The sequence below is a fragment of the Magallana gigas genome, chromosome 2 (genome assembly GCF_963853765.1).
Source record: "Magallana gigas chromosome 2, xbMagGiga1.1, whole genome shotgun sequence".
In the NCBI taxonomy this organism is placed as follows: Eukaryota; Metazoa; Mollusca; class Bivalvia; order Ostreida; family Ostreidae; genus Magallana; species Magallana gigas.
In genome coordinates, this window is record NC_088854.1 from 36,070,577 (window position 1) to 36,097,952 (window position 27,376).

General features: G+C 33.7%; 1 protein-coding gene across 3 annotated transcripts in view; it reads left to right on the plus strand.

Annotated features, from left to right (window-relative positions):
• Positions 1–2,346: 2,346 nt before the first annotated feature.
• Positions 2,347–27,376, plus strand: part of LOC105319293 (ubiquitin carboxyl-terminal hydrolase 25) — a 196,348-nt gene continuing 171,318 nt past the window's right edge. Inside the window, exons 1-6 of one of the 3 annotated variants that reach the window (XM_034446363.2) lie at positions 2,348–2,595; positions 7,021–7,055; positions 7,151–7,327; positions 11,085–11,235; positions 14,283–14,409; positions 22,441–22,606. In XM_034446363.2, coding sequence (XP_034302254.2) covers positions 7,217–7,327; positions 11,085–11,235; positions 14,283–14,409; positions 22,441–22,606 — 555 coding nt within the window. In that variant the 5' untranslated portion in view covers positions 2,348–2,595; positions 7,021–7,055; positions 7,151–7,216. Of the gene's footprint in view, positions 2,596–7,020; positions 7,056–7,150; positions 7,328–11,084; positions 11,236–14,282; positions 14,410–22,440; positions 22,607–27,376 lie in introns of all 3 variants that reach the window. The other 2 variants (XM_066076350.1, XM_034446362.2) reach the window with 2 other exon arrangements.

Sequence of the window (27,376 nt, forward strand, 5' to 3'; positions counted from 1 at the left end):
CGGAAATACCCCCCCCCCCCATTTGAAAGTGTATTATTTTGCTTATAATTCTAAAATTACTTACGAAAAACCATCATAATATCGATATAGTAATGATTTAAAAAGTACATGTAGTTATGACATGTTTTCAATTATACGTACGATACTTATCAGACAGTTTATTATTGATATTCGTCTGCAAACTGTCCGGAATATTACCCGGATTTCCCCTAGCGAACAATAATCATCAAAAGTAATGTTTATAAATATTCTAATAAGCAATAGATCTATTGGGGACATCAAGTAGTACCGAGAGAAAGAATATATTTAATAGTGAAAAAATATTGTCAAATAATATGTAATTCTTTGATTGAAAAAGAATGACATATATTTTCCTATATCTATTCATGAAAAGGACTAAGGGGGCAGCTAAGCATAAGAAAATACCGTAAATACTTCACATTTACATATCTTGCAGAAATGTGATTTTTAAGAATAATTTTAAGTTAACTTTTTTTCCACGTATAAAATATGCAACGATATTCTAAACATTTATTGTAATGTGGTATCTGCTGGTTATGCTGATCACGAATACGGAACTATTATATTCTTCAGCGTAATTGTGCCATTAAAGAGTACTCGACTAAAGAACAGTCAGTTCAAGCATATTTTTTTTACAACATACACCATAGCATAGCATTGAAATCTTATAGCATAACATTGGAACCTCATACCATAGCATACAATCTCATTCGTCATATCATACCATAGCATAGCATACACCATAATTTTAACTCGGTTTTAAATGTTTTTATTTGGAAGATTAGAATAAATGCTCACATTGCAAATTAGTGGTTAACTTTGGCTTTTTAATATCATTTTACTACCAAATGTGTGGAACTCTTCTGTATATGGAGGCGTTTTTGTTCAAATATCATAGTCCAATCCACTCTCTACCGAACGAACGACAACTCTGCATGAGAGATTGAGTGCAAAAGTTGTTCCCCTGTGCGGGGTCAACCCAAAGGTCAAAAGGGAAAAAAACAACTTTTCCCTTCTTTATGCAACCATGCAAATATTTGGGCGCCCTGTGAAGAAATCTCTCGGAATTTAATTTATTCCTTCGATGTGGCAATCCAAATTCACAACAGAAACGGATTTCTAATGTTAAATGACGAAGTTACAACCCTCTAAACTACAAAGGCTAGGCCTACTGTGAGAAATACTATAACTATATATCAGTTGATCAGTTAGTAAGCACTGATCGAACGCATTAAAAAATCCAACTATTGATCAGATTATTATTAAACAGTTCATCTTATTGCACTTTGAAATGAAAATAATTTTTTTTGGTTGCCGTAACGTCTAAAGTTGGTGCCGAAACGCCTTGGTGTTGAATCAGGTAACGGGTGGTTTCGCTCCGATCACTTGTTCGCGCTGAGTGGTTTCGCGCCGAGTGGTTTCGCCCCTTTTCAATATAAATATATTATATAAATATTATTAACGATCAGGGATTACCTGTATTTATCGATCTAAGCAAACACCAAATAATTGCTAACGTTGTGTTTTATGGAATACATGTAGTTTAAAATTATCGTGATTTCACCTAATCGAGCTGTCTTAATTAATGCCTTTTATAAACATTTGTGTAGTGAAAGCATTTTTAGCCAATTTTCCGTGAGCCATTATATATCCGTGAATTCAGTTAGTTATGTAAAATTTTAACATTACTTACATAGCTTTCTTAATGCCTTTATGAACATTTGTCATGTTGAGAGTGAAATCAATTTTTGCCAATTTTCCGTGATTTCACTAAATTATGTATAATGTTCTGATGATATATTTTATGGTAATCAAAATCAAGGGTGCTCTTGATAATTATGCTCACCAACTTATGGCAGTAGAGGCAGCATTCACGAACCATTTCTTTGATATACTCTTTCAGAATACTGGTTCTAAAAACGCGCTAACGAATTCTTGAGACACTCATCATTTAGTTCTCCAAATAAGATCGCAGTAAAAGCTATTTATTTAACGGTTTCATTGATGGTGGATTAATTGCCGACTAATTAAACTGTTCAGGCAATGTTCGTTCATGTGTATAAAATTATTGTCTGATCAAACTAAATTATTTTCTAAAACATTTAATTGACCACTTTTGTGTAGATAGAAATAATTTAAATTACGTATTAAAAAACAAAAGCAACAAGCGATGTGTATTGTAGTGTTTATTAATACAATCCAGGCGAATCCACTCGGGGCGAACATGTATTCGGAGCGAAACCACTCAGCGCGAACAAGCGATCGGAGCGAAACCACCCGGATTCTTGAATCACCTTTGAAGTCAAATGAGGTGCCGAAACGCCGTAGTGCCGAAACACTCGTATCCAAATGATGAAAATAAGTCAGCCATTGAATCGCGGAGAAGATAGGCCTACAGTAAACAATATTCAGAATATTAATTGCTCTTAAGTCATGAAGTCATCGAACCTACCATATAATACTTTTATTACGCCAAACGCCATTTATATGCGCCAATAAGGTCTTCCTAGTGAGAAGTCTGAAAATATGACTGTTGAACAGCCGACTTTACCACAACACAAAATTCATGCACAGGTTGGAAACCTTGTAGTACAGTTGCAAGCTTTACGGAGAGTGAAGCAAATAGTATTTTCATGCTTATATTTAAGTCTTGTTCATATATACTTGTATGTATTTATAGTATGAAGCGATATTCAAGTACGATTTGTAAACAGTGTGACGATTAGTCTCTATATATACCCTATTTATATGTAGATGGTATATAGCCATTAAGTGTATGGGAAGAGATATATATATATCCTAAATATAGAGATAGGATATAGGCCTATGTATCTCTCTTCCCATCCATTTAAGGGCTTATAGATTGAAATTCAGAGGCCTGTGGTCCCAAGTTATTGTACTGTCACATGTGGACAGTTTTCATTATAGTCTGTCCCAAGATATAGATTTATGCAGCACATTTGGACGATTTTGTATGAGAAATACACATACCTGTGAAAGAAGTGCAATTGAAATAGATGAAAGGGAAAATATCCAAATATTTTCAATGACACACTATTGTTTTTCACTCGAACGAGAACAGATATCTTATGGAGATTTATAACGGAAAATGTTTACATCTTTTCTCCATTTGGGAGTCACTTGGAACTCGGAATACCTGGCACAATTTTTCAAAGTTATCATCAGGGTACTTTCATACCATTTGCTATGCAAAATCCCTGTAGACTTTTTATTTTTAGCAGTGTATTGAAACATGACAAGCTAGAGGGGACGTTTCATAGGGGAAATCTTGGGATTTTTTCATACTATTATTGAATGAACATCATTTAAACCCAGAGGTATTTATAAATATAGAATAATTCAAGAAAATGTGTGGCTAAAATATCTTGGGACAGACTATAAAAATACACATACATGTAAATGAAGTACAATTAAAATTGATGAAAGGGAAAGTATCCAAGATACTGTGGAATCATTAGATTTCGTGGTGGCTCAATTTTCGTGGAATTTGTGGGTACCTCTCGTCCACGAATTAACATCCTCCACGAATTAATAAATTAGGGTAATAAAGTAATGTTTCTTTTATAGGTTTAAGAGAATACACGAAATTACATCCCCACGAAGCTGTAAAATTTAAGCAATCAACGAAAATTCGCCCCCACGAAAATTAATGATTCCACAGTACTTTCATTGTCAAATTATCATTTTTCAGTCAGAAAAGTTTACAGGATTGAAAACATATTTCTTTTGCAGATTTAGAATGGAAAATGTTGACACCTTTTCTCTTTTAATAAGTCACTCGGAATTTCAATGTTATCATCTATCTGGGTTCTTTCAATGTCTGTTTCAAAATACCCTTAGACATAATATTTTTAGCTCACTGAGACAAAGCCGGCAGGAGCTTACTCTTTTCCCTCGACTTCCGCGTCACATCCGGACCTGCATGGTTGAATTTTTCGCAGCAGGTCCTATATCTTAAGTTATTACTTGTCCTTATATATCTACATCAAACTTGCATGGATGGTGCATCTAAGCATATTAAGGGACTTAACAGACTTAAGTCTGGCCCATATGATGCTGGAGCTAGGAGTTTGAAGTTTTTGAAGCAGGTTAAAGGTTTTGGAGCAGGTGCCTTATTTTAGTTATGACTGCATGGTCCTTATTTCATTAAACTTGCATAGATGGTGCGTCTTATGATACCTGACAGGCTAGAATGCTGAATCTTAGCCATAGGTTTCGGATGCTGGAGGAGGTTAAGGATTTTGGAGCAGGTTAAAGTTTTGGAGCAGGTGTCCTTTGATAAACAAGTCTTAATTATTGGTTTAGTCTTTACCATATATTTGGAGATATGATGCATCTTGTGATACTGATGCACTCAACAGACTTGGATGCTTATAATCTTAGCAATAGGTTTCGGATGCTGGGGAAGGTTGAGGTTTCTGGAGCAGGTCTCATGTTTATGTAAATAGAACCGTTTTAACAAGAGCTTGGACTTTGTGCAGTACCGGGTACATGACAAACTCTGATTTGACGAAGGCGGGGTCTACTCATGGTTAACTGTCCAGTCATTGACTAATAGATATGAATATATTGAACGCAATGACACTCGCCTGACTTCACCCAAAGATGTATATTTCACAGAAACAACGTCAATTTCATACAGCAAACAACTTTCCGGCATTGACAGTTAATGAATATTAATTAGCTTCTCTTAGCGAATTAAAAGAAAGCAGGTCAATATTTGACAACTTGTTTTGATGAGGAAACTAGATAGCAACATCCCACAGAAAGTCAAAGCTCTTGTTAAAACGGTTCTAATAGTACATGCTTATTCAAACTTGAACAGTTGATTAACTATGTAAGTGAATCGCAGAGGTAGCTACAGATATGGAGAGTGAACTTGATTATCTAGATGTTTAGGCAGGTTTGAAATTTTAAAACAATTCAAATTCTTTTAAATTCTGTTTATACCTACTCAGACTTAAACAGTTTAACTTAATGGATGTGTAAATAACTATTAATATGTAGAGAGAGGTATAGTTTCAGATATAGAACTTGATCTTGATTATCTTGATGGTGGAGCAAGTGTAAGTTTTTTGAGTAGTTAAATGCAGGTCTGAATGTCGAAAAAAAAAAGCTGTCCTGACCAATCTTCATGGTTCATGTAACTTGAATTTAGATTTGAAACATAATTTTAGCTTGTTTCAGATACAGAGCCTGATCTCCATTATCAAGGATGCTTAGAAAACCTTGTCCTCTACCTCACTCAAACTTGCTTGATAGATGTGATTGTTGATAAGTAATATATCATGATTCCCACTTCTATGATATTGAGTTATATGATTAATATTTTATATTATTATATGGTTTTGTATCATATACCCTAATATGATATAGTATTGTATTTTATTACAGAGGGTTCTGCTTAAACTAATAGTCAATTTGTCAAAGAAAAATTATCAGAATAAAAGATTATTAGATTAACCAATTTTTAGCATTTTTGTGGTCTTTGATTTTATATTGATTTTACACGGACCAGTAATGCAATGTTTTTATCAGACCAGCAGCTCCCTGTAAATATGGTTTCCCATTTCATGCTTTCACGAGAACATGTAAGCAAGATAAAAATAATTAAAGATTATATACATGCATTGTAAATAAACTGCTGACACAACGTACGTAGACGGATATATACATATGCGTTATTGCCCTTTAACCTCAAATACAATCGTGTAACATCACACTGCACATTGATCAGTCAAATTTTTTCGGCGTCAGTGAATTTCAACCCACAATGCAATTCCAAGCATTGCAAATGGTGTTCTCACGAGAACCAAAGAAAAACTTTTTAGAACCAGATAAAATGTGTAATTAGCAAAAACGACATGCTTTTTTGGTAAATAAAACAATATTCTATGCATAGTTTTAATAATAGGGGAGTTTTTAAAGAGTAAGAAGACACAAAACCAACGTGAACTCTGATGTCACAATTATAAAATAAAGGGAAATATCTCTAGCTGAAATTACTGTAAAACACTATAAAATCTATTGATATGCCAAGGTGAACCGACGTTACAATCACTTTTAAAAAGGAAAAACAATTCTGAATTAAACATTTTGTTAAAATCTTTATTATTCAACGCAATTTTATCCAAGATTAAACTAGTTCTACAGTACCCATAGAATCATAAATCAATTAAAACAAAAAGTACTGCAGCGTAAAAATTATGGATAGTAAAAAGAAGATATATTGAATTTTTGAATTCATTTCCTTTTTTTGCATTCATTTTTAAAATCATACATTTATACATACATATTTAATGATAGTATGTGCTCGCCCCAACGGTCGCACCATAAAGCATATTACATTGTTTGTTTTGCAATACAGGTATTTTCATTAATCTTAAATTGTTTATTCTTTTAAATAAACAAGGAGTAGTTCTGCGAAAAAATTGTGAGAAAGCACCGATAAAAAGACTAAAATTGGTTTATTTCAAATAATGGTATTTATCATTTACAAGATATGTTAAAGTACATAACAATTTGATAAACTTTTAACATGAAAGTCAAGTAGCAAATTGATGAAGATCGAGCACAAACTGATGAGCACATTTAAAGAGTTCAAAATTTGCATGCACTGGGTGATATTTAACAGTTCACATATTGTAATATAGAATTACTGAAACATATTTTTCAAATGATTCTATACTACGTGTATAACCTTTTTCATTATTCATGTTCACAATTCATTAACACAGAAAATAATGTTGAGCGAGGATCCATATATATAGATTAGAATATCACACTGTTGTTTTGATCAGGTCCCTGGTATCAGCCCTTCAGGCTTGGGCCGTACCATGTGACACAAAAAGGTATTCAAATGAAAACCTTATATTTTCGAACAAAGAATTCATTTTTATGCCATGACTTAATACATATGTCAAGGATTAACTAAGTGTATGCAAAAATAAGTGTGAAATTCTGATATTTATTTTTTAGCTCACCTGAGAGGAAAGCTCAACTGTGCATTCCTGGTATACATTTCCAAATGTTTTACAGGATAAAGATTTTGAGTTCATTTGAAGGATGATTATCATTTATAATTTTGTAAATTTTGAATTATAAACAGAGACCTAGAGATGCAGAGAGTCTGTTGTTTGCAAAAGTCAAAGAAGTTACTGGGGTTAATGATGACATGGTGATAAGGAGAGCATGTGAAGCCTGCCAAGATAGTAATGGAAAAGTAAAAGTGGAAGATGTGGTTACAGTCTTATTGAATGATGACTCAGTTCACACAAAAACAAAGGTAATACTGTATGTTTCTTTATGTTGATTATGAGTTTCTCCCATTTACCCTACTAATGGAGTCTCTTGGTTTAAACAATATTTATTCAGTAATCAATATCATTCATGTAAATTTTAGAAACAAAACATCAAAAGTTTGAGAAACAAGTGAAAAGGCTAGCATTAATTTCAATCTCGTCATTTTCCAATTGAGAGGTGAATGAAGTTTCCATGTACAACAAGTATTCTGAGAGTATTGCATGAACAATACATGTCTCCTAACAGCAACCCCAATTTTGAAACAATGTCGGTTTACCTGCTAAATAGGTGATTGTGAAGAAAATTCAGTTAAAGATATTTTTAAAAGGACAAGCCTAAGGCCCCATAAAATTAATTTTTAGATTCTCATCCCTCTGAAAACGGGCTGCCCAGATGCATTTTATTTTATTTTGAAAAAAAATTTTGGGGAAAAAAATGAACGGTGAACGTTTTGTGAATGCTTTGTGAGCGCAAGGTGAGCGCTTGGTGAACTGTGAGTGCGAATGGAGCGCAAGTGAACGCACTGAGCACACTGTCAGTTCCTGGTAAATGCATGAAAAAATGGAAAAGTAGAATTTTCAGGGACTGTAGATCAGTTTTAACAAGAGCTTGGAATTTAGGAAGTACGTGAAAAACTCCGATTTGATGAAGGCGGGGGTATACTCATGGTTAACTGCCCAGTCATTGCATGGCTAATGGAAATGAATATATTGAACGCAACGAAACTAGCCAACTTCACACAGAGCACTGAGCACACTGTCAGTTCATGGTAAATGCACGAAAAAATGGAAAAGTAGAATTTTCAGGGACTGTAGATCAGTCTTAACAAGAGCTTGGAATTTAGGCAGTACGTGAAAAACTCCGATTTGATGAAGGCGGGGGTATACTCATGGTTAACTGCCCAGTCATTGCATGGCTAATGGAAATGAATATATTGAACGCAACGAAACTAGCCAACACAGAGATGTATATTTCACTTAAACAGTGTCAGTTTCACACAACAAAGCAGATCTTAGCAAACAACTTTGCGGTTTTGACATATATGAATATTAATGAGCATCTCTGAATTAGGAGAAAGGAGGTGGATAACTGACAGCTTGTTTTGATGAGCAAACTAGATAGTAACATCCCACAGAAAGTCCAAGCTCTTGTTTAAACTATTCTAAAAGATTTATCAATTCAATAATGATGTCACAGTGGTTATAGCATCAATTAGACACTCTGGAATCAATTACTTGGAGCACTTCCTATTTACATTGCCTTACAGGCAACATAATCGGGAAATGCTGTCATCAAAGCTGAACACTGCTTGTAAATAGGCATAGTCACAAACCCTCCAATTTTGTTACACCAGATTGCACAACTGAAACCTGTGACTAATGTGCAGTATTCCTTTCATGGTCTTTGCATTTTATACATTTATTTCTTATGTCTCCCCTTCCAAAGGGGAGACATATTGTTTTTGTCGACTTTCTTCTTCTTATTCTTCTTCATCCAAATTTGTCCAGGCCCTAACTTAAAGCTGACATGAATTCATAAAAGCATTTGGTCGCCATATTAGTTTCGATCGCTCCTCTACTGGGTATATACAGTAAAACACGGTTATAGCGAACACGCTTATAATGACTTGACGCTTACAGCGACGTGATTTTCATTCCCCAAGACTCTATTTATGTTGTAAACTTGACGGATATAACGAATTACGCTTATAACGAAGTTAAATTGCCCGTCCCTGGCACTTCGTTATAAGCGTGTTTTACTGTATACCGGTTGAGAAAGTTACGGTCGGTTGCTTTCCGATCAAGGCATTCAGGTTGCACAGACTTCTAGATGCATGAACTACACATTGTAGTAAAATGTTTGTAGTAAAGAATAAAGAAAACAACAATCAATGAAATACAAAATATATTCATTTTGTGAAAGGATTTCCCAGATATCTTTATTATTTTGCATTTTTTTCAAGGTCAAATTAGAAAAAAACATTCTCGTCTTTATTGAAGATATACTTGGACAGAAGGACTTCAAACTGTAAACAAAGAACTAAAATACCATGAGACATACTGTTGTTATTTTTTTTTATCTTGACCCTTTTCCTAACTCAAGGTCAAATTAAGAAAAAAATTCATTTTTTTTTTCCCAGACCATAACTTCAAAATTCTTTGACAGAGAGACTTTAAACTTGAAACGTAGTTTGATCATCTATCGAAAAAGTGAACCAAACCCAACTTTTTGACCTTTCTTTTTCACTTATTAAATTTGCCCCATATTACGATCTTTGGGGAGAAGGGGAGACCTGTGTTTTTGTTTGGTAAAAAAACCCAATACCCACTAGATTTTGTGCATATTTTGTTTTTAAATTATAGCATTGACCTGTTTATTTGATGTTAGTATTCTCTTGTCTTGAAAAAAAGTGTGTAAAATTTGATAATTAATTTTCACTGAATTTAATTATGTTTTGTTCATTAATAATGAAACTGTAAATATTATAAAAGATTAACCATCAACAGTCTGAAGGTCTATTTTTACCAAAAGTACAATTTTTGGCCGCTGGGGCTAGGGTTTAGATAATGCCTCCCACTTTTGGCCCCTTGAAGACCCCCCCCCCCCCCCCCCCCCCCCCAACTTTTATTAATTATACCCCCCCCCCCGCAAACAAAGTTTGGGGGGGTATATAGGAATCACCTTGTCCATCCGTCCGTCCGTCTGTCTGTGCAATCGTGTCCATATCTTTCTAATGGAGAAAGATTGGAAGTTATTACTTCACACAAAGATTGCTTATGACCTAAGGGTGTGTCATGATCTTGACCCAAGGTCATTGGGGCAAGGTCAAGGTCACTGGCAGAAAAAATGCAAAATTCTTGTCCGGTCCATATCTTCCTTATTGAGAAGCATTAAATGTTCTTACTTCACACAAATATTGCTTATGACCAAAGGGTGTATCATGATCTTGACCCAAGGTCAATTGAAGAAGTTCAAGGTCATTATTTCAAAAATGCTAAATTCTGTCTGTGTCATGTCTTCTGTTAATGGAAATATTAGAAGCTAAAATTTGACAGAAAGCTTGCTTGTCTCAGGCCACATAAAATTATTTTTAGATTCTCATCCCCGTCTCTCTGAAAATGGCCTGCCCCGATGAAATTTTTCTTTTGGTAAAAAAAAATGTGTGGAAAAAAAATTTCAGAAAAAATCGGGCTCAGTATACCAATATTTCAAAATGTTTAAATATTAAATGGCTGCTTGACGTGGATTTCGTTTGATTCGAGTCATGGTTGTTAACGGAAGGATGCAAATGTCCTCATGCATTAACAGTTAACTTAAAATAAAATTGAATTAAAGGATAAAAATTGTTTTGTTTACTCCTATTAGCATTAACAGTTTTAAAAAATAGAGCAGTTGTTATTTATAGAAAATGGACAGTGAAATAAATTCATCCAATATTTTTTATGATAGCAAAAATACACGCGTCATAATTTTTTCTTAGCGGGGGGGATCAATTGTGAGCTTGCTCACAGTACCTCTAGTTGATGTTTGCAAACATCAAGTAATAAAAGGGGGATAGCAATTAGAGCAGTCTCTTTTTAAGGTTAAGATTTAAAAATGAAGCTTAAAATGCTAACATTGGACTCCCTGACTGGTCCATCTAAGAGCTAATATGGTACTCAGGTGACTGTCAAGGCCTGTGGGGCCTCTTGTTTCTCATGTACTACAAACAAATTCATTCTCTTCCTTTTTTTCTACAGTCTAAGATGGTTGCATTTTCTCCGAAAAATGAAATTACTAAATGCTCTGAATCACAACCTCGACAGTCAACAATGAACGATAATGGGAAACCAAACGAGAGTGTTTCTGTTAAACAGGATGTACCATACGGTCCTTTGAACAAGAACCAAGGTAATGAATAGTTGCTAAGTGAAATGTATTACAGTTTTGTTAACTGTTTGCTGAATATATAGCATTTTAAGTTTAAAATCAAATATCAGCATGAAGAATATTGACTGTACATTCCAGGGAGACAAATAAGGTATGCATTTGACCATTTTTAGCTCACCGAGACGAAGTCGGAGGGAGCTTATGTTATACCCCAGGCGTCGGCTACAGTGTCAGCATCCTGACCTGGTTAAAGTTTTTGTTGCAGGTCCTGTATCTAAGTTTTTACAGAGGGCCCGCTTAATATAGTTCGGTTAATATAATAATTTTATTGGAATTGGAAGGGAGAGCATGTTGCTTTGCTGCTGACTGTCGGTTGTTTGGTCCACCAACAGTTTCCGTTTATTTTCTTCGCAGAGGATGAACATATTTAAATGAAATTTGGTATACAGGTTAATCATGATGATATCTAGGTCATTTTCGATATTGGGTACAATCGAGCAATTTTCGACAGAGTTATGGTCCTTGGACGTAGAAAAATTCCAGTTATTTGCAGTCTCCGCTCATTTTCTTCGCAGAGGATGAACTTATTGAGATGGAATTTGGTATACAGGTTAATCTAAATAATATCAAAGTCAAGTTTGATTTTTGGGTATGATCAAGTAATTTTTAGCTTATTGAGATGAAGTCAGGGGTAGCTTATGCTTACCTCGGGCATTGGTGTCATCGTCGGCCTCTGGACCTGGTGAAAGTTTTAAGTTCACCTGAGCTGAAAGCTCAAGTGAGCTATTCAGTTCGTCCGTCCGTCTGTCTGTCCATCTTTAAACTTTTTAGCTCACCGAGACAAAGTCAAGGGGAGCTTATGCTACACCGTCGGCATCTGTGTCAGTGTCGGCGTCTGGACCTGGTTAAAGTTTTTGTTGTAGGTCCTGTATCAAAGGTATTACTTGTCTATCTTCACCAAACTTGCATGGATGATGTGGACCTACTTATTGACTTGAAAGACTTGGATGCTGAATCTTGGTCCTAAATTTCAGATGCTGGAGGAGGTTAAGGTTTTTGGAGCAGGTTTAAGTTTTTGCTGCAGGTGCCCTTTGATAGCAATATCTAAGTACCTGCTGGTCCAATTTTGGCAAAATATTGCATATAGGTTACGCATAACTCCTCCTACAGTTTTCAAGATTGGAAGTTGTTCTTTTGCAGATCAATTGTACATACCGTATTTTTCAAAAATTAGGTCGATACGGCTTATTGGGCGAAGGAGGCCGTTTTTAGCAAAAAAATAAAAAAAAGTATAAAAATGGGTCGACTTCGAAGAATTGGTCGAAAAATTACCGCTGCAGTTTGAATGAATAAATGGTTTAAACCAATAACGTTATCATATAGTAGCCTTTAATCTTATTTCACAGTTTTAAACAAAATAGAAATAAAATGCAATTCTTAAAAACATCGTAAGAAAACTTCTGAAATTGCATCAAAATTTTCAAACCAATTAATTCAGTACGGCCGAGTTAATTTAAGATCGTTTTTTATTACTTCCCTGCCATCTGTACAAACTGGTGTTAACTGGTGGATAGTAACCTTGCCTGGAGGCATGACTATGGTAGCACATGCCACCCTGTGTCTCTGTGTGACTTTTACTGTATACACACGAGTCAACCTCTAATCTTATCGAAGCCTGCGGGCATGAGAAGCACGTGTCGAGAGTTCAACTGTGTATAAACAAAGTAGGCGCTACCCAGACTGATTTCAGAGACACCTGGCTAAGATTTCATCAAGAGTTTTATTTTGAATATACAGAAAAAAACTTGAACATGTATTCTATTATAAAAAGAAATCATTTTTTTTTATTTCTATACCCGGCGATACTTCCCCCCGTAATTAATTACCCTTTGTACGGTTCTCATTTTACTTTTACCATGCGAAATCGATTTCCTGTTTATCATAAGCACACGATCAAAATGCATGACAGCATGTAATAATGATTGAAAGATGATTCAGTCAACAATCTAAGTAAGAAGTGTAAGAAAAAATAAGTTTATTCAGATTTAATTTGTTTAAATAATAAATTACAGTATATTGATTAAAATCCATACGATTTTTACACAGAAATTAAAGCAGTATTATAGTAAACACTCATGATTTTATTGGAGGTTTGTATTAATTTTTGCAAAATTTCATATCAAATTTTCCAACCCCCCCAAAAAAACAACATAAATAGGGCGAGGCGATGAATAGGGCGAGGTCCACGTGTCAGGAAAAAAAAGTATCGACCTAATTTCCGAAAAATACGGTATATCAGAGGTGCATATTGCTAGAATTTTGATTTCTGATAATTCATGAAAAAAATACCAGCTTTTGAACTTATTCATTTTTTGGCAAAATATTGCATATAGGGTACCCTCATTGTACGGATAACTCCTCTGACAGTTTTCAAGATAGGAAGATGTTGTTTTACAGATCAATTGTACATATATCAGAGCTGTGCATATTGCTAGAATTTTGATTTCTGATAATTTATGAAAAAAATTCCAGCTTGTGAACTTAGTCATTTTTGGCAAAATATTGCATATAGGGTACCCTCGGTGTACGCATAACTCCTCCTACAGTTTTCAATCAAGAAAGTTGTTCTTTTGCAGATCAATTGTACATATATAAGAGGTGTGCATATTGCTAGAATTTTGATTTCTGAGAATTTATGAAAAAAAAAACCAGCTTTTGAACTTAGTTATTTTTTGGCAAAATATTGCATATAGGGTTCTTCATTTCACTGGATACGGTAGGTAGTGTTAATCAATTTAAGGTTGACATGGATTATGGATACAGTTTACAGAAAGAAAAAAAACATGGTCTGCTGTCATATTGGCAGCTTTTCACTTGTGTTCTACTTTCAATACAGAGAGTGGCTATGGCAGTCTAAACTGTACAGTAGCATTTTCACAAAGCTATGGATATTTGTTAAGAACTATAATGTAAGTTGATCAAAAGTTTTTGTTCCTTTAGGATGTTTTTTTAGATAAAAGGCATCCTACCAGTATTTACTTAATCTTTTTTTTTTTATTTCATATCAGGTGTTATTGATTTGACTAGTGATAATAGTGACCAGGATGATATTCAGAAAGCCATAGCTGCAAGCTTACAAGAAACACAGGGAATTTTAGCTGGACAATTATCAAGGGAGGAGCAAGATATCAGCAGGTACTAATAAGTTCAACTAAAGATAGAATATTCATACAGAGGGTTCCACTTAATCTGATAGTGTTTAAACTCATATAATTAGATTATTCTGATGTAACAATGAAACACCAAACCATTTCTTAGATAATCCTTTATATTTTTAACCGGGTTTTCCAACGGAAAAATTCTGTTATTGAATTGGTGAAAATGACGGGCTTGCGAGCGGGCGGCTGCTAAAAGGGTACCCTTATTGTATGGATAAATTCTCCCACAGTTTTCTAGATAAGAAGTTTTTCTTTTGCAGATCAATTGTACATATATCAGAGGTGTGCATATTGCTAGGATTTTGATTTCTGATAATTCATGAAAAAATACCAGCTTTTGAACTTAGTCATTTTTTGGCAATTATTGCATATAGAGTACTCCATTTCACTGGATACTGTAGTTAATGTTAATCAATTCAGGGTTGACATGGATATAGTTCACATTAAAGAAAACCCAGTTTGCTGTCACATTGAAAGCTTTTCACTTGTTTCCGTATAATCTGATTGGAAAAAAATGTCATTTTCAGTTAATCTGATAGGATTATGACCGTGTAATAATAATTGCCCATGGGTGTGTTCTCCGAACGCCTACTCCTCAATTAAAAATAATAATTGGTCAAGGCAATTATGGGGCCCTCTAAGGGGACACAGGTAGACTTTACCTGTATATACTTTGGGACACAGGTAGACTTTACCTGTATATGCTTTGGTTCACAGGTAGACTTTACCTGTATATGCTTTAATTCACAGGTAGATGCCATTGTCTTATTTTTAATTTACACCTGTATATTTAATTGGTTGACAACCCTTTTGTGTACACAGTAACTCTGTATAAGAAATTAGTTACACTTAGATGCACACAAGTGGCTCCCTTCTTTGTAAGATGAAAGTTACTGACATTGATAGTTGTTCCAGAAAAAAATTACCGTAACTCAATAACCAATACCAAAAATAAAATCCGTATGATTACAAAGTGAAATCGGTTTTTCAGTATTTGGCGTGATTTGTTGTTTCTTCTTACATTAGTATTTTTATTGGTTTCAGAGAAGACGATGTAAAAATACTTACAGTAAAAACCTGTAATTATCTACATTGATAATTTTGAAAGTTATTATCCCCTCGCGCAACTTGTTGCGAAGGGGATATAGCATCGCTACCGTGCGTGTTTGTGTTCGTATGTGTGTATGTATGTGTGTATGTGTGTGTGTGCACTCCATTTCAATTTTCTAGTAAATTGATAAAAAACCTTCCAATAGAATTTCCTCAACCTTTGCACAAATATGCGTCATTGTAAAAGATTAAAACAAATGCAAGGTCATATTAATTGGTCAAATTTTTATGCAAAAACTTAGATAAAATTGCACCATTGTAAAGGGGGGGGGGCATACATTATGACAAAATTCGTTCAAAACTAAAAAATATTTATCATAGATTGCACACTTCTGTAAAATAACAAATAAAAAATGCATGTGCCTTCCAAACCATTAATACTATTACAAATTATTATTTCATAAAATCAATGTCATAATAAATTTTGTATATGAGTTATAAATCGAAATTTCTGAGTAAGAGTTATCAATCTTCCGCTTCACTTTTTTGAAACCAAAGTGAAAGTAAGCAGTTCAAATCAACAACTTGATATTTTTAGCTCACCTGAACCGAAGGTTCAAGTGAGCTTTTCTGATCACCCGTTGTCCGTCGTCCGTCCGTCCGTCCGTCCGTCCGTCCGTCTGTCTGTCTGTCCGTCCGTCTGTAAACTTTTCACATATTCAACTTCTTCTCAAAAACCACTGGGCCAAATTTAACCAAATTTGGTACAAAGCATCCTTATGGAAAGGGGGTTATAAATTGTAAAAATAAAGGGCACAGCCCTTTTCAAAAGGGAGATAATTGCGAAACAGTAAGTATAGGGTGCATGTCTTTAAAAATCTTCTTCTCAAGAACCACTGCACCAGAAATGCCAATATTTACACAAAAGCTTGTATATATAGTGAAGATTCTAAATTGTAAAAATCGTGACCCTCGGACCAAAACTGGGGCCCCAGGCGGGGTTCAAAGTTTAACATAGAAATACATAGGAAAATGTTTTAAAAATCTTCTTCTCAAGAACCACTGCACCAGAAATGCCAATATTTACACAAAAACTTGTATATATAGTGAAGATTCTAAATTGTAAAAATCGTGACCCTCGGACCAAAACTGGGGCCCCAGGCGGGGTTCAAATTTAACATAGATATACCTTAGGAAAATGTTTAAAAGATCTTCTTCTCAAGAACCACTGCACCAGAAATGCCAATATTTACACAAAAGCTTGTATATATAGTGAAGATTCTAAATTGTAACAATCGTGACCCTCGGACCAAAACTGGGGCCCCAGGCGGGGTTCAAAGTTTAACATAGATATACCTTAGGAAAATGTTTAAAAAATCTTCTTCTCAAGAACCACTGCACCAGAAATGCCAATATTTACACAAAAGCTTGTATGTTTAATGAAGATTCTAAATTGTAGAAATCGTGACCCTCAAATCAAAACTGGGGCCCCAGGCGGGGTTCAAAGTTTAACATAGAACTACATATGAAAAATGTTTAAAAATTTTCTTCTCAAAAACCACTTCACCAAAAATGCCAATACATACACAAACGGTTGTATATATAGTGAAGATTGTAAAAATCGTGACCCCTGAACAAAAAGTGGGGCCCCAGTAGGGGTTTAGATTTTAACATATATAGGAAAAGTTTTAAAATCTTCTTCTCAAGAACTATAGTGCAGCTGTTTGGGATATTACTATGCATACATGTACATCCTTAAATAATGTAGATTCAAAAAATTGTAACTCCTGGACAATTAATGGGCACCAAGAGGGGTTCAAAATTTAAACATTTTAAAAAACATAAAGGAAAAGTTTAAAAATTTTCTTGTCAAGAACTACAATGTTTTAGTTTGTGGAATTTCTATGCCTTCGCTCATGTAGATTCCTAATTGGTAAAATCGTGACCCCCGGACCAATACTGGGGCCCCAAGATGGGGTCAAAGTTTATTATAGAAATATAAAGGTAACGTTAAAATATCTTCTTCTCGAGAACTACAATGCCTCAATTTGTGAGATTACTATCATGCATACAACCTTGGATAATGAAGGTTGGACAGTTTTAAAATAGTGACCCCTGGACTAATACTAGGGACCCAAGATGGGTTTAAAGTTAAATGTAGAAGTACCGGTATATATGGAAAATGTTTAAAAATCTTCTTTTCGAGAACTACAATGCATCAATTTGTCAGATAACTACGTAAGCACCCTCAAATAGTGTAGATTCGAAATTATAAAAGCTGTGACCTCAATCTAATACTGGGGCCCCAAGAGGTGTTCAAAGTTTAGCATAGAAATATAGAGAGAAAATGTTGAAAAATCTTTTTCTAGGGAACTATAATGCTTCAGCTTGTGAGATAACTATGCAAGCATCCTTAAATAATGTAGATTCCAAATAATTAAAACTTTAGCCCTGGACTAATACTGTGGCCCCAAGAGGGGTTCAAAGTTTAACATAGAAAGATATATTGAAAATGTTTTTAAAAAGTTTTTCTCGAGAACTATAATGCTACAGTTTGTGAGATTATTATGCAAGGATCCTCAAATTGTGTAAACTCTAATGTAGTGAAACCAAGAGTTATCTTTCTTGATGTTCTGTACAGTCTGAGAGTTCTTTCTCTTGAAGTGGAACTCTGCTACGTTCAGTTTTTCAGGTTGTGTACGTGCGGTCCTACCGCAGTGCTACACATTTTTATTCCTATGTTACTGTTTATGTTGTTCAAGCCAACCATAAACCTCGGACCATAACTGGGTCCCAAGAAAGGGGTTCAATGTTCAAAATAGAAAAAGCATATGCTACGAAATGTAATGTTACAAGGAACTGCTGTTCAGGTGAGCGATGTGGCCCATGGGCCTCTTGTTTGGATTTAGATCTAGTACAGGTAAAGAAAATGTAGTTTTTGCAGTAATGGAGGGTTAGTAGAATGTGGTCTTCTCATTAACATAACTATATATTGCTAAATAATGCATCCCTACACACAATAACTCATGTCGTGAGGGGATGCTCAGCTTAGCAGTGCCCTTGTTTAAAATTAAATTAGTCACATACGTTAGAAAAAAAATGTTATACGAAAAACCGTTTAATTTTTTTCTTATGCCATATCATTTGCGTAAATAAATATGTTTCGTACATAAAACCACAGAAAAAAAATCAATCGATTTAACAAAAAAGATTTTTATTTCTAAAAGTAATTCAACCTTTTATTGTAAAGAACAAAAAATAAAAATGATTTAAATTTTTGACTCAATATTCTGACTGAGTACTGTGTATCTATCATAATCTATTTGAATTAAGTACCATGCATATAGATTCCCATAATAATTAATTGCATGTGTACATTGTAGGCAAATCCCTGTGTGTTAATTACTTCTATACAGAGACTTGTTTTCCATTAACAGTGTTTTAATAATTAAAATAGTTACTTGTAGAAATATTTTTAATTGGGATTCCAAAGAATTAACTTCTCACATTTCATAAAAATGAACAGCATAATTTATTTTCTTTCTACGTATACATTTAAATTTGATCAAATAATTGTTAAATTTTCTATCATTTAAATTGTGTGCTTCATTAAATACTGATTCCGACTATCTTGAAGTCATTAAATTTCTATTGGCTATTAACAAAAAAAAGAGACTCGCGACCATCCAATGAAAAAAAATACTCAGAGTTTGATTGACAGATTCAGCCAGGTGCAGGTCTTACCCGATGTCCGAGGTTATGTGTGCTGGTTGTACACAGCTGAATAGTCTCAGTAAGAGTTATTGATGTGAATAATAAAAAAATACATGCTTATCAAGACATGGTCGTGTAAGTAAAAATTGATTAAAGTTTGTTCCTATAGAAGTCATATTTTGCTAACTGTGTTTAATATTTTTATGTATGGCAAATTTTAATATTGTACCAGTACTGAAACATTGTATAAAAACGTTATACATGTACTCTGTAACTAGTCTTCTTTTAATACATGTACCTTTCTTTTGTTTGTTAAAAATTAGTTCAATTTTGTAAAAAGATAAGTATATCATTTCTTCTAGATTTATATTTTCACGAGAATACCTACAAAAGAGTTTTGCCAATCACAAACAGTTTAGAGTAATGTAAAACACGGGTGCCATTTTAAAACAATTAAATTCTCAGAGAGTTCCGAATGAAATCTGATGAAAGTTTCACATGTTTCTCACACTCTTTGTTTGAAACAATTTACATGCTTTGCCCAAAACGCTTCACGATTCACACGAAATGCTAAATGGTTTACACGAAACGCTTCACGATTCACACGATGCGCTAAATGGTTTACGTTAGACGGTTTACACGAAACGTTTTTAGCACGAAAGTCGCACACTTTTTTGATGTAGTAGTACGTTTCAGGGTCTGTAGTGTACACCGTTACACTTTGTTGCATTGACTGTTTGTTAGCATTATAACTTCTTTGCATAACGACAAGTCACCATTTAATTAATTAATGGAAAAAAACACAAATTAATTTTTTTCCGTGTGGTATTTCGTTTTCTTATTCATAGCGATTACGGGGGATAACTGAATTAGAATATAAAACCACGTGTTGAGCTAATGGATGCCATACCCCATATTTACAAGTAGCTTTCAAAATATAACTTGATCAAATGAAATTTAGCATAAGGTATTGATAAAATATATATCACGACTAATGATTATAAACATCAGAATTTCAGGGGAAAAATGGATTTTATTTATACAGGATCTACATGTATTATTGTACATTGTCCAGATAGTTTGTATTATGACTCCATTAAGCTGATTTTATTAACCGGGTTTTCCAACGGAAAAATCCGGTTATTAAAATGGTGAAAATGGCGGGCGGGCGGGCGGATGGCGGGCGGGCGGCTGCCAAAAGGGTACCCTCATTGTACGGATAACTCCTCCTACAGTTTTCAAGATAGGAAGTTGTTCTTTTGCAGATCAATTGTACATATATCAGAGGTGTGCATATTGCTAGGATTTTGATTTCCGATAATTTATCGAAAAAATACCAGCTTTTGAACTTAGTCATTTTTTGGCAAAATATTGCATATAGGGTACCCTCATTGTACGGATAACTCCTCCTACAGTTTTCAAGATAGGAAGTTGTTCTTTTGCAGATCAATTGTACATATATCAGAGGTGTGCATATTGCTAGGATTTTGATTTCTGATAATTTATCGAAAAAATACCAGCTTTTGAACTTAGTCATTTTTTGGCAAAATATTGCATATAGGGTACCCTCATTGTACGGATAACTCCTCCTACAGTTTTCAAGATAGGAAGTTGTTCTTTTGCAGATCAAATGTACATATATCAGAGGTGTGCATATTGCTAGGATTTTGATTTCTGATAATTTATCGAAAAAATACCAGCTTTTGAACTTAGTCATTTTTTGGCAAAATATTGCATATAGGGTACCCTCATTGTACGGATAACTCCTCCTACAGTTCTCAAGATAGGAAGTTGTTCTTTTGCTGATCAATTGTACATATATCAGAGGTGTGCATATTGCTAGGATTTTGATTTCCGATAATTTATGAAAAAAATACTAGCTTTTGAACTTAGTCATTTTTTGGCAAAATGTTGCATATACATGTAGGGTACTCCATTTCACTGGATAAGGGTTGACATGGATTATGGATACAGTTTACATAAAAGAAAACCCGGTTTGCTGTCACATTGACAGCTTTTCACTTGTCATACCTATTGTTCCTCAGGTGAGCGATGTGACCCATGGGCCTCTTGTTTCATTTACTCTTTAATATCGTTAAAATCGGGATTCTTTGTGTTTGTAGCTACATAAATAAACCCATGTGTGCATTACAGCAAGGCGCAAATCATGTGTATTAGATAACAGCAGACCGCTCGCTAGTCCAGCCGTGACCCATTTCCTGGTTTATATCTTTTTATATAGAAACATTAGAAGTTCTTATTTCACACAAATTGCTTATGACCTGAAGGTGTGTCATGACCTTGACCCAAAGTCATTTGGGCAAGTTGAAAATCACTGTGTATAAAAATGCTTAATTCCTTTCTGTGTTATGTCTCGTATTAATGGAAATGATTTGAAGGTAAAATTTGACACAAAGCTTATTTGTGTCAGGTTACATAAAATTTGTTATGAGATTATAATCCCTGTCCCTCTGAATATGGCCTGCGCTGATGCATTTATCTTTTTTTTTTTAATTGTGTGGAAAAAAATTTTTGAAAAAAATCGGGCTCGTTATACCAAAATCATCTAATGGCTGCTTGACATGTGGATTATCGTTTGATTCCAGTCATGTTTGTTATCATAAAGATGCAAATGCTTCATGCATTATTAAAGTTGAAATAAAAAGGAATTTAAAGAATAGAAATTGGTTTGTGTACTCATTTTAGCATTAACAGTTTTAAAAAATAGAGCCGTTGTTATTGATAAAACATGGATGGGTAAATAGATAGCATCAATCATATTCTGTTTAAGAAAAATATTTGAGTTATGATTTTTTCTTAGCAGGGGGGAATCATTTGTGAGCTTGCTCACAGTTATTCTAGTTAGTTTTAAGCATATATAAATGGTTCCTTGCATTTATCACATTCATTTTACTAAGGTCTAAAATTGGAATTTTCACTTCGACATTCTAAACGTAAACAAGAACATAAGCTTGTTAACATAATGAAGAATTGTGAGCTCTGAGTTCTCTCTAATAGCTTGACAACTGACACTCAAATTTTTGTTGACTATTAGAAATGCCTTACTGAAGCATTGTAAACATTAAAAACGGAAAAATAATTTTTGACCTAATTATCATATTCATGCTTTTTATAGACCTATTAAATTAGTTTTTTTTAAATTGGTTGTCCTAGCTTTTGAAAAATTTTACTAAGAAGATTGAATAAAATAACTAGATTACTATATATCATTTTTTATCCACAGAGTATTAGAACAAAGTCTGGCTGAAAGCAAAGCAGGATCAAAGAGGAAGCGAGGTGATGTGTGTTTTGTTGATCCACTGAATCCACATGAAAGAAAGAGACAAGAAGGCTGTCCTGTAGGACTAAAAAATGTTGGAAATACATGCTGGTTTAGTGCTGTTATTCAGGTATGCATTTTTTAACTCATCTGAGCAGCTGGAATGCAAATTACACATTTGCCATGTAAGAAAAGTCTAGCATTACATCAATGAAATCTTCAGGTTTTGTAATGGATATACAGTTGAATAACTCGAACTTTGGGGGACCATGATTAAACTTTGAGAGATCTAGAGTTTGAGAGATCAAAACTTTTTAAAAAATATGGAGATTTTTGTTCTGGTCATTTTGGTTTTAAAATTATAGTAGTTTATATTTATAACATGGAAGGATAGTCTAATATGATTTTAATGGAGTTTGTGAATTTTTTTTTTAAGGGTCCTTTTCACATGATGGTAGTCAATTATACTTTTACTCGCATAACATATATATTGACAGTCATACTCCTGCAGTATCCAGAAACGTGCTCTTAAAAAATGGGTTAAACCTTTGTTCTTATGTGTAGTATTCACCCCCCACTTTTGATCAAAGTTAAACTGAAAAAAGTGCGTACAGTCACACCTGCTGTTATGGCCACATTGAAACTGCAGCCTCTCCCCATGAGCAACCTTTTAGTGGCAACCTGTCTAACACTGCCAGCGGCCAGTTTTTTTTAGATGCCATGCTTCCACCATACCTGTTTTCAATGGCCATTTTGTCTGTTTTGTCACATGACTTCTGACTGTAACACTTGACTTTGCATTGAAAAGAAGCCAAACTTAAACAGCTGATAATGGGATTTTGTTTTCCACTGAAATGTTTTTGATAGTACTATAATATTTAAAGTTAAGATTTTATTTGTTAGTCAACATAATTTTGCATATTTTCTGTTGGTTTCATCTTGCTTTTTCGTTAAGATTATCGTATGGCACACACTACAAAAATATTGAAAAATGCTCAAAAATGATAAAAGACACCATATCTCAAAATTTTGATCATTGACCTCATATAAATTTTATGCCAGGAGAGAAAGGTCATTATACTTAGTTTAATACTATAAATGTTTAAGCATTATCATCATTCAGTTTTTTGTATATTGAATCAAAAATTGGTAGTAATTTGAAAACTGATAGAGGAAATTCGGACTAGAATACCCTAAAAAATTGTGAATGAAAACTTAATTCTTTGTATCATTTAATGTCACTACCATTCATAAACTGTATTTCATTTGTCAAAGAATTAAGCAATTTGTATTATTTTCACAATTAAGAAAATCTCAATCATAGAATACATTTTTTAATGATTTTTCTTAAATTTTCAAAAAATATTCAATGGCCATTAACTCATAAAGTAGGTCATTGACCTACTTATTTGAAAGTGAAGAATAACACTACTATGTAAGGTCTACAACACACAGTAGTTGGTTTTTCATTATCATCAGTGGAATTTTTGTTCATTCTGGAGTAAACATCATCCTTTATTCTATACAAAGTTATCAAATGGTAAGTCTTGTGCTTAACATGTTATATCAGCCCTATTATTTCTGATGAATTCTGAGTAAAAATCAAGCATTGTGAATAGATTGATATGAAGTGGAACTTAGGAAAAGGTCTTTGCTTCACTCTATTTATTTTCAATAAAAAATTTCAACACAATAACTAGTTTCCTGACTAGAAATGAAAATTACATTTGATAATTTTAGATGAACATTAGATTTTAAAAACTATATTAATTTATAGAATAATTTCACCACATATAACTGAATGAACATTTTAAAGCCATACGAAGGATTATTAGAAAAAATATTGTTAATTTCCGTTTTTAGAATCACTAAGACGAAGTCAGGGGGAGCTTATGCTAAACCCCCGGTGTCGGCATCTGGACCTAGTTTTAGTTTTTAGCTCACCTGTAAACTTTTCACATTTTGAACTTCTTTTCTAAAACCAAAATTCCAATTTCAACCAAATTTGGCACAAATCATCCCTATTGAAAGGTGATTATAAATTGCAGAAATAAAAGACCGATCTTATTGAAAGCGGAGAAAACCTCGAAACTGTAGAAAAAGGGGGGTGCATTTTAAAAAATCTTCTTCTCGAGAACTACTGAGTCAAATTCAACGTAATTTTGCATAAATAATCTAAAGGGAAGGAAAATATAAATTGCAAAAATTATCGGCGAATTCTATTTCAAATCTGAGTTATTACGAAAATAATAAGAAAGAAAAGGCGTGTTTCAAGCAATTTATAGCATCCTTGAGTCTTGGTTAAATGGGTAGGCATGACCGGGCCAGGGCAAAACAAAAGATTGACAGTTATTAATCTGCCAATCTCATTAAAATTTTCAGGACATGTTACAGACCAGTATATTTGTATTCGCTGTAAATATTGCTGCAAAACAATGCGTATTTTGAAATTGACGATTGTCGATCTGCCCCGGCTGTTATTTTGCCACGGCCCGGGTTTCTTACCCATTTTACCAAGACTCGTATTCCATAATTCTAAAACGATGTTCTTTGTTTAAAGCAGCCATGACACTCTATGATAAACAGGTCGATCTGACAATGATGAATTTGTTTGTTGTGCAACAGTTCGTGTACGAAGGGAATCTTTGAAACATGCAAAATACATTGGTGCCGATTTTGTGAAGTATATTGAGGCTAAATATTTCAATGCGTGGTCAGTTTTCACATATGACAGTGGTGTTAGCTTGTTGTGATTTTCGTTTCGTTTTCATTTATGCTTTGCGTTAACCTGGGAACTGTCGCTTGTATTTCCTGATTTTTACGTATCAAATCAAACAGAGACTTCGGTAACATCTGATGTATTAAAAGAAAGAACTAAAATGCAATTCATTCAGGCTATCGGTAATTCGGTATCATCTTTTGCGTAATGGTAGAATAATGCAATATGTTTTGTTGAGATGCTCGGCATTTTCTCGAGTTTATTCAGTTAAATAAAGTTTAATACCGCTGACAGAAATATGTAGGTATATACATGTATATGATTCATTTTGAAAAATAAATTGTGTTCTTTATTTGTTAAAGTGCATGTTTCTTGTGTTTAATTGTTTACAATTTCTATTTACTTACCATATTTGAGTGTTAAGCTTCGAATTATAAGCAAGATACAGAGATTTGCTCACAATTCTATGTTTGTACACAGATCATTCATTTTTTTCTATTTTAAATGTCGAATAGGAAATACCAAGTTAAAAATCTTAAGCTGAATGTAATAAACTCATCTTGCTTATAATTCTACGACTGACGCTGAAATTTTGGTCGATCATTAGAAATTCTATATGAATTAGAGTATGTTAAATACTTGTACACAAAAAAATTAAAGAATGATATGCTGTATATGACTACTCTCTGGGGCCCCCTCTTTATACAATTGTAACCAATCAGTAAGGAATTCCAAAAGACAGCCGATTTGTTTAACAGATTTATTGAACGTTTTAAAGCATTGACCTATAAACAAAGAAAAATACATTAGACAAAATACAATTTTACATGTACATTCAATATGTTTTAGTTTCGATAATTTGTTCATAAAAATGCAACCGTTACTTCAGTATTCATTTTTATGGTAAAACGTGTTTTGTAGCAATTTAATATTAGAACTTACAAACAAGTTTCAGAAATTACAATGGCAAGATTAACTGCAAAAATACGATAAAGTATAAACCTTGCAATTAAAATAATATGCCCTAATCACTATCATGGTAGTAAAGAAATATATATAATAAATATAATATTAACCTACCACAAGATTCAGCTGATATACACTGGATTGACGTCGTTAAAAATGAAATACTGCCCAATTTGACTTAGTTTGAACGATTACTTATACTAATAGAGAATCAAATTTATTGGATAATAATATGAACCAATGAAATTAAAGAACCATACGCGCTCAATAAAACTTTAGATGAATAATATTTAAGAATATACTGCACAAAACGAAAATAGAAAATCCAAAAATGAATAAATACATATGAAATAGATAATAATAAATCTGTTCTACCACACAATGAATAATGTGAAATGTGAGTAAATAAAAACGACATCGTTAAAACAGTTTCCATAGTTCTGACACATTTCTGTTGCGGGGATAAAAGAATTATCGCTATTCCTAAGAAAATATTACAGCGGAAAAATATACTGGTTTGTAGCCATTTGTTATTTTTGAATAAAAATGAAAATAATGGGTGGGCCATAGTAAATTAGAGTGATGTGCTGTCAATACGGTAAAATTGATTTTTATAGCTCTTTAACATGTCACGTGACAACATTTTTCATTCTAGTGTATTCATCAATCAAGAGTGAGTAAAGTTATAAAAGTCACGAGTTTACGCGAGGTAAACAACAGTCATTTAATTATAATGGAGAAGACAAATTAAATTGTTGAATATTTTTAATTTGAGAAATTGAGCGCATTGAAGTGCAATTTTCTTCTTCAAGTGTATTCATCAATCAAGAGTGAGTAAAGTTATAAAAGTCACGAGTTTACGCGAGGTAAACAACAGTCATTTAATTATAATGGAGAAGACAAATTAAATTGTTGAATATTTTTAATTTGAGAAATTGAGCGCATTGAGGTGCAATTTTCTTCTTCACATATATACATGTAGGATTTTTTTGATAAAATACAATAACTATTATATTTAGAAAAAAAAATACAATAACTAGTAAGTAGTTGAGGAGGAAAATGTACCTACAGCACAGCTCACGAGTATCCTGACACCCACCGTGTAAAAAACACGGTGGAAAACGGTCTGTGTCGCACCGTGTACACGGTGTGACACCGTGTATGTGTATTGGAAAATTCAAGAAAAAGCACTGTGTCGCACCGTGGCCGCCTGTG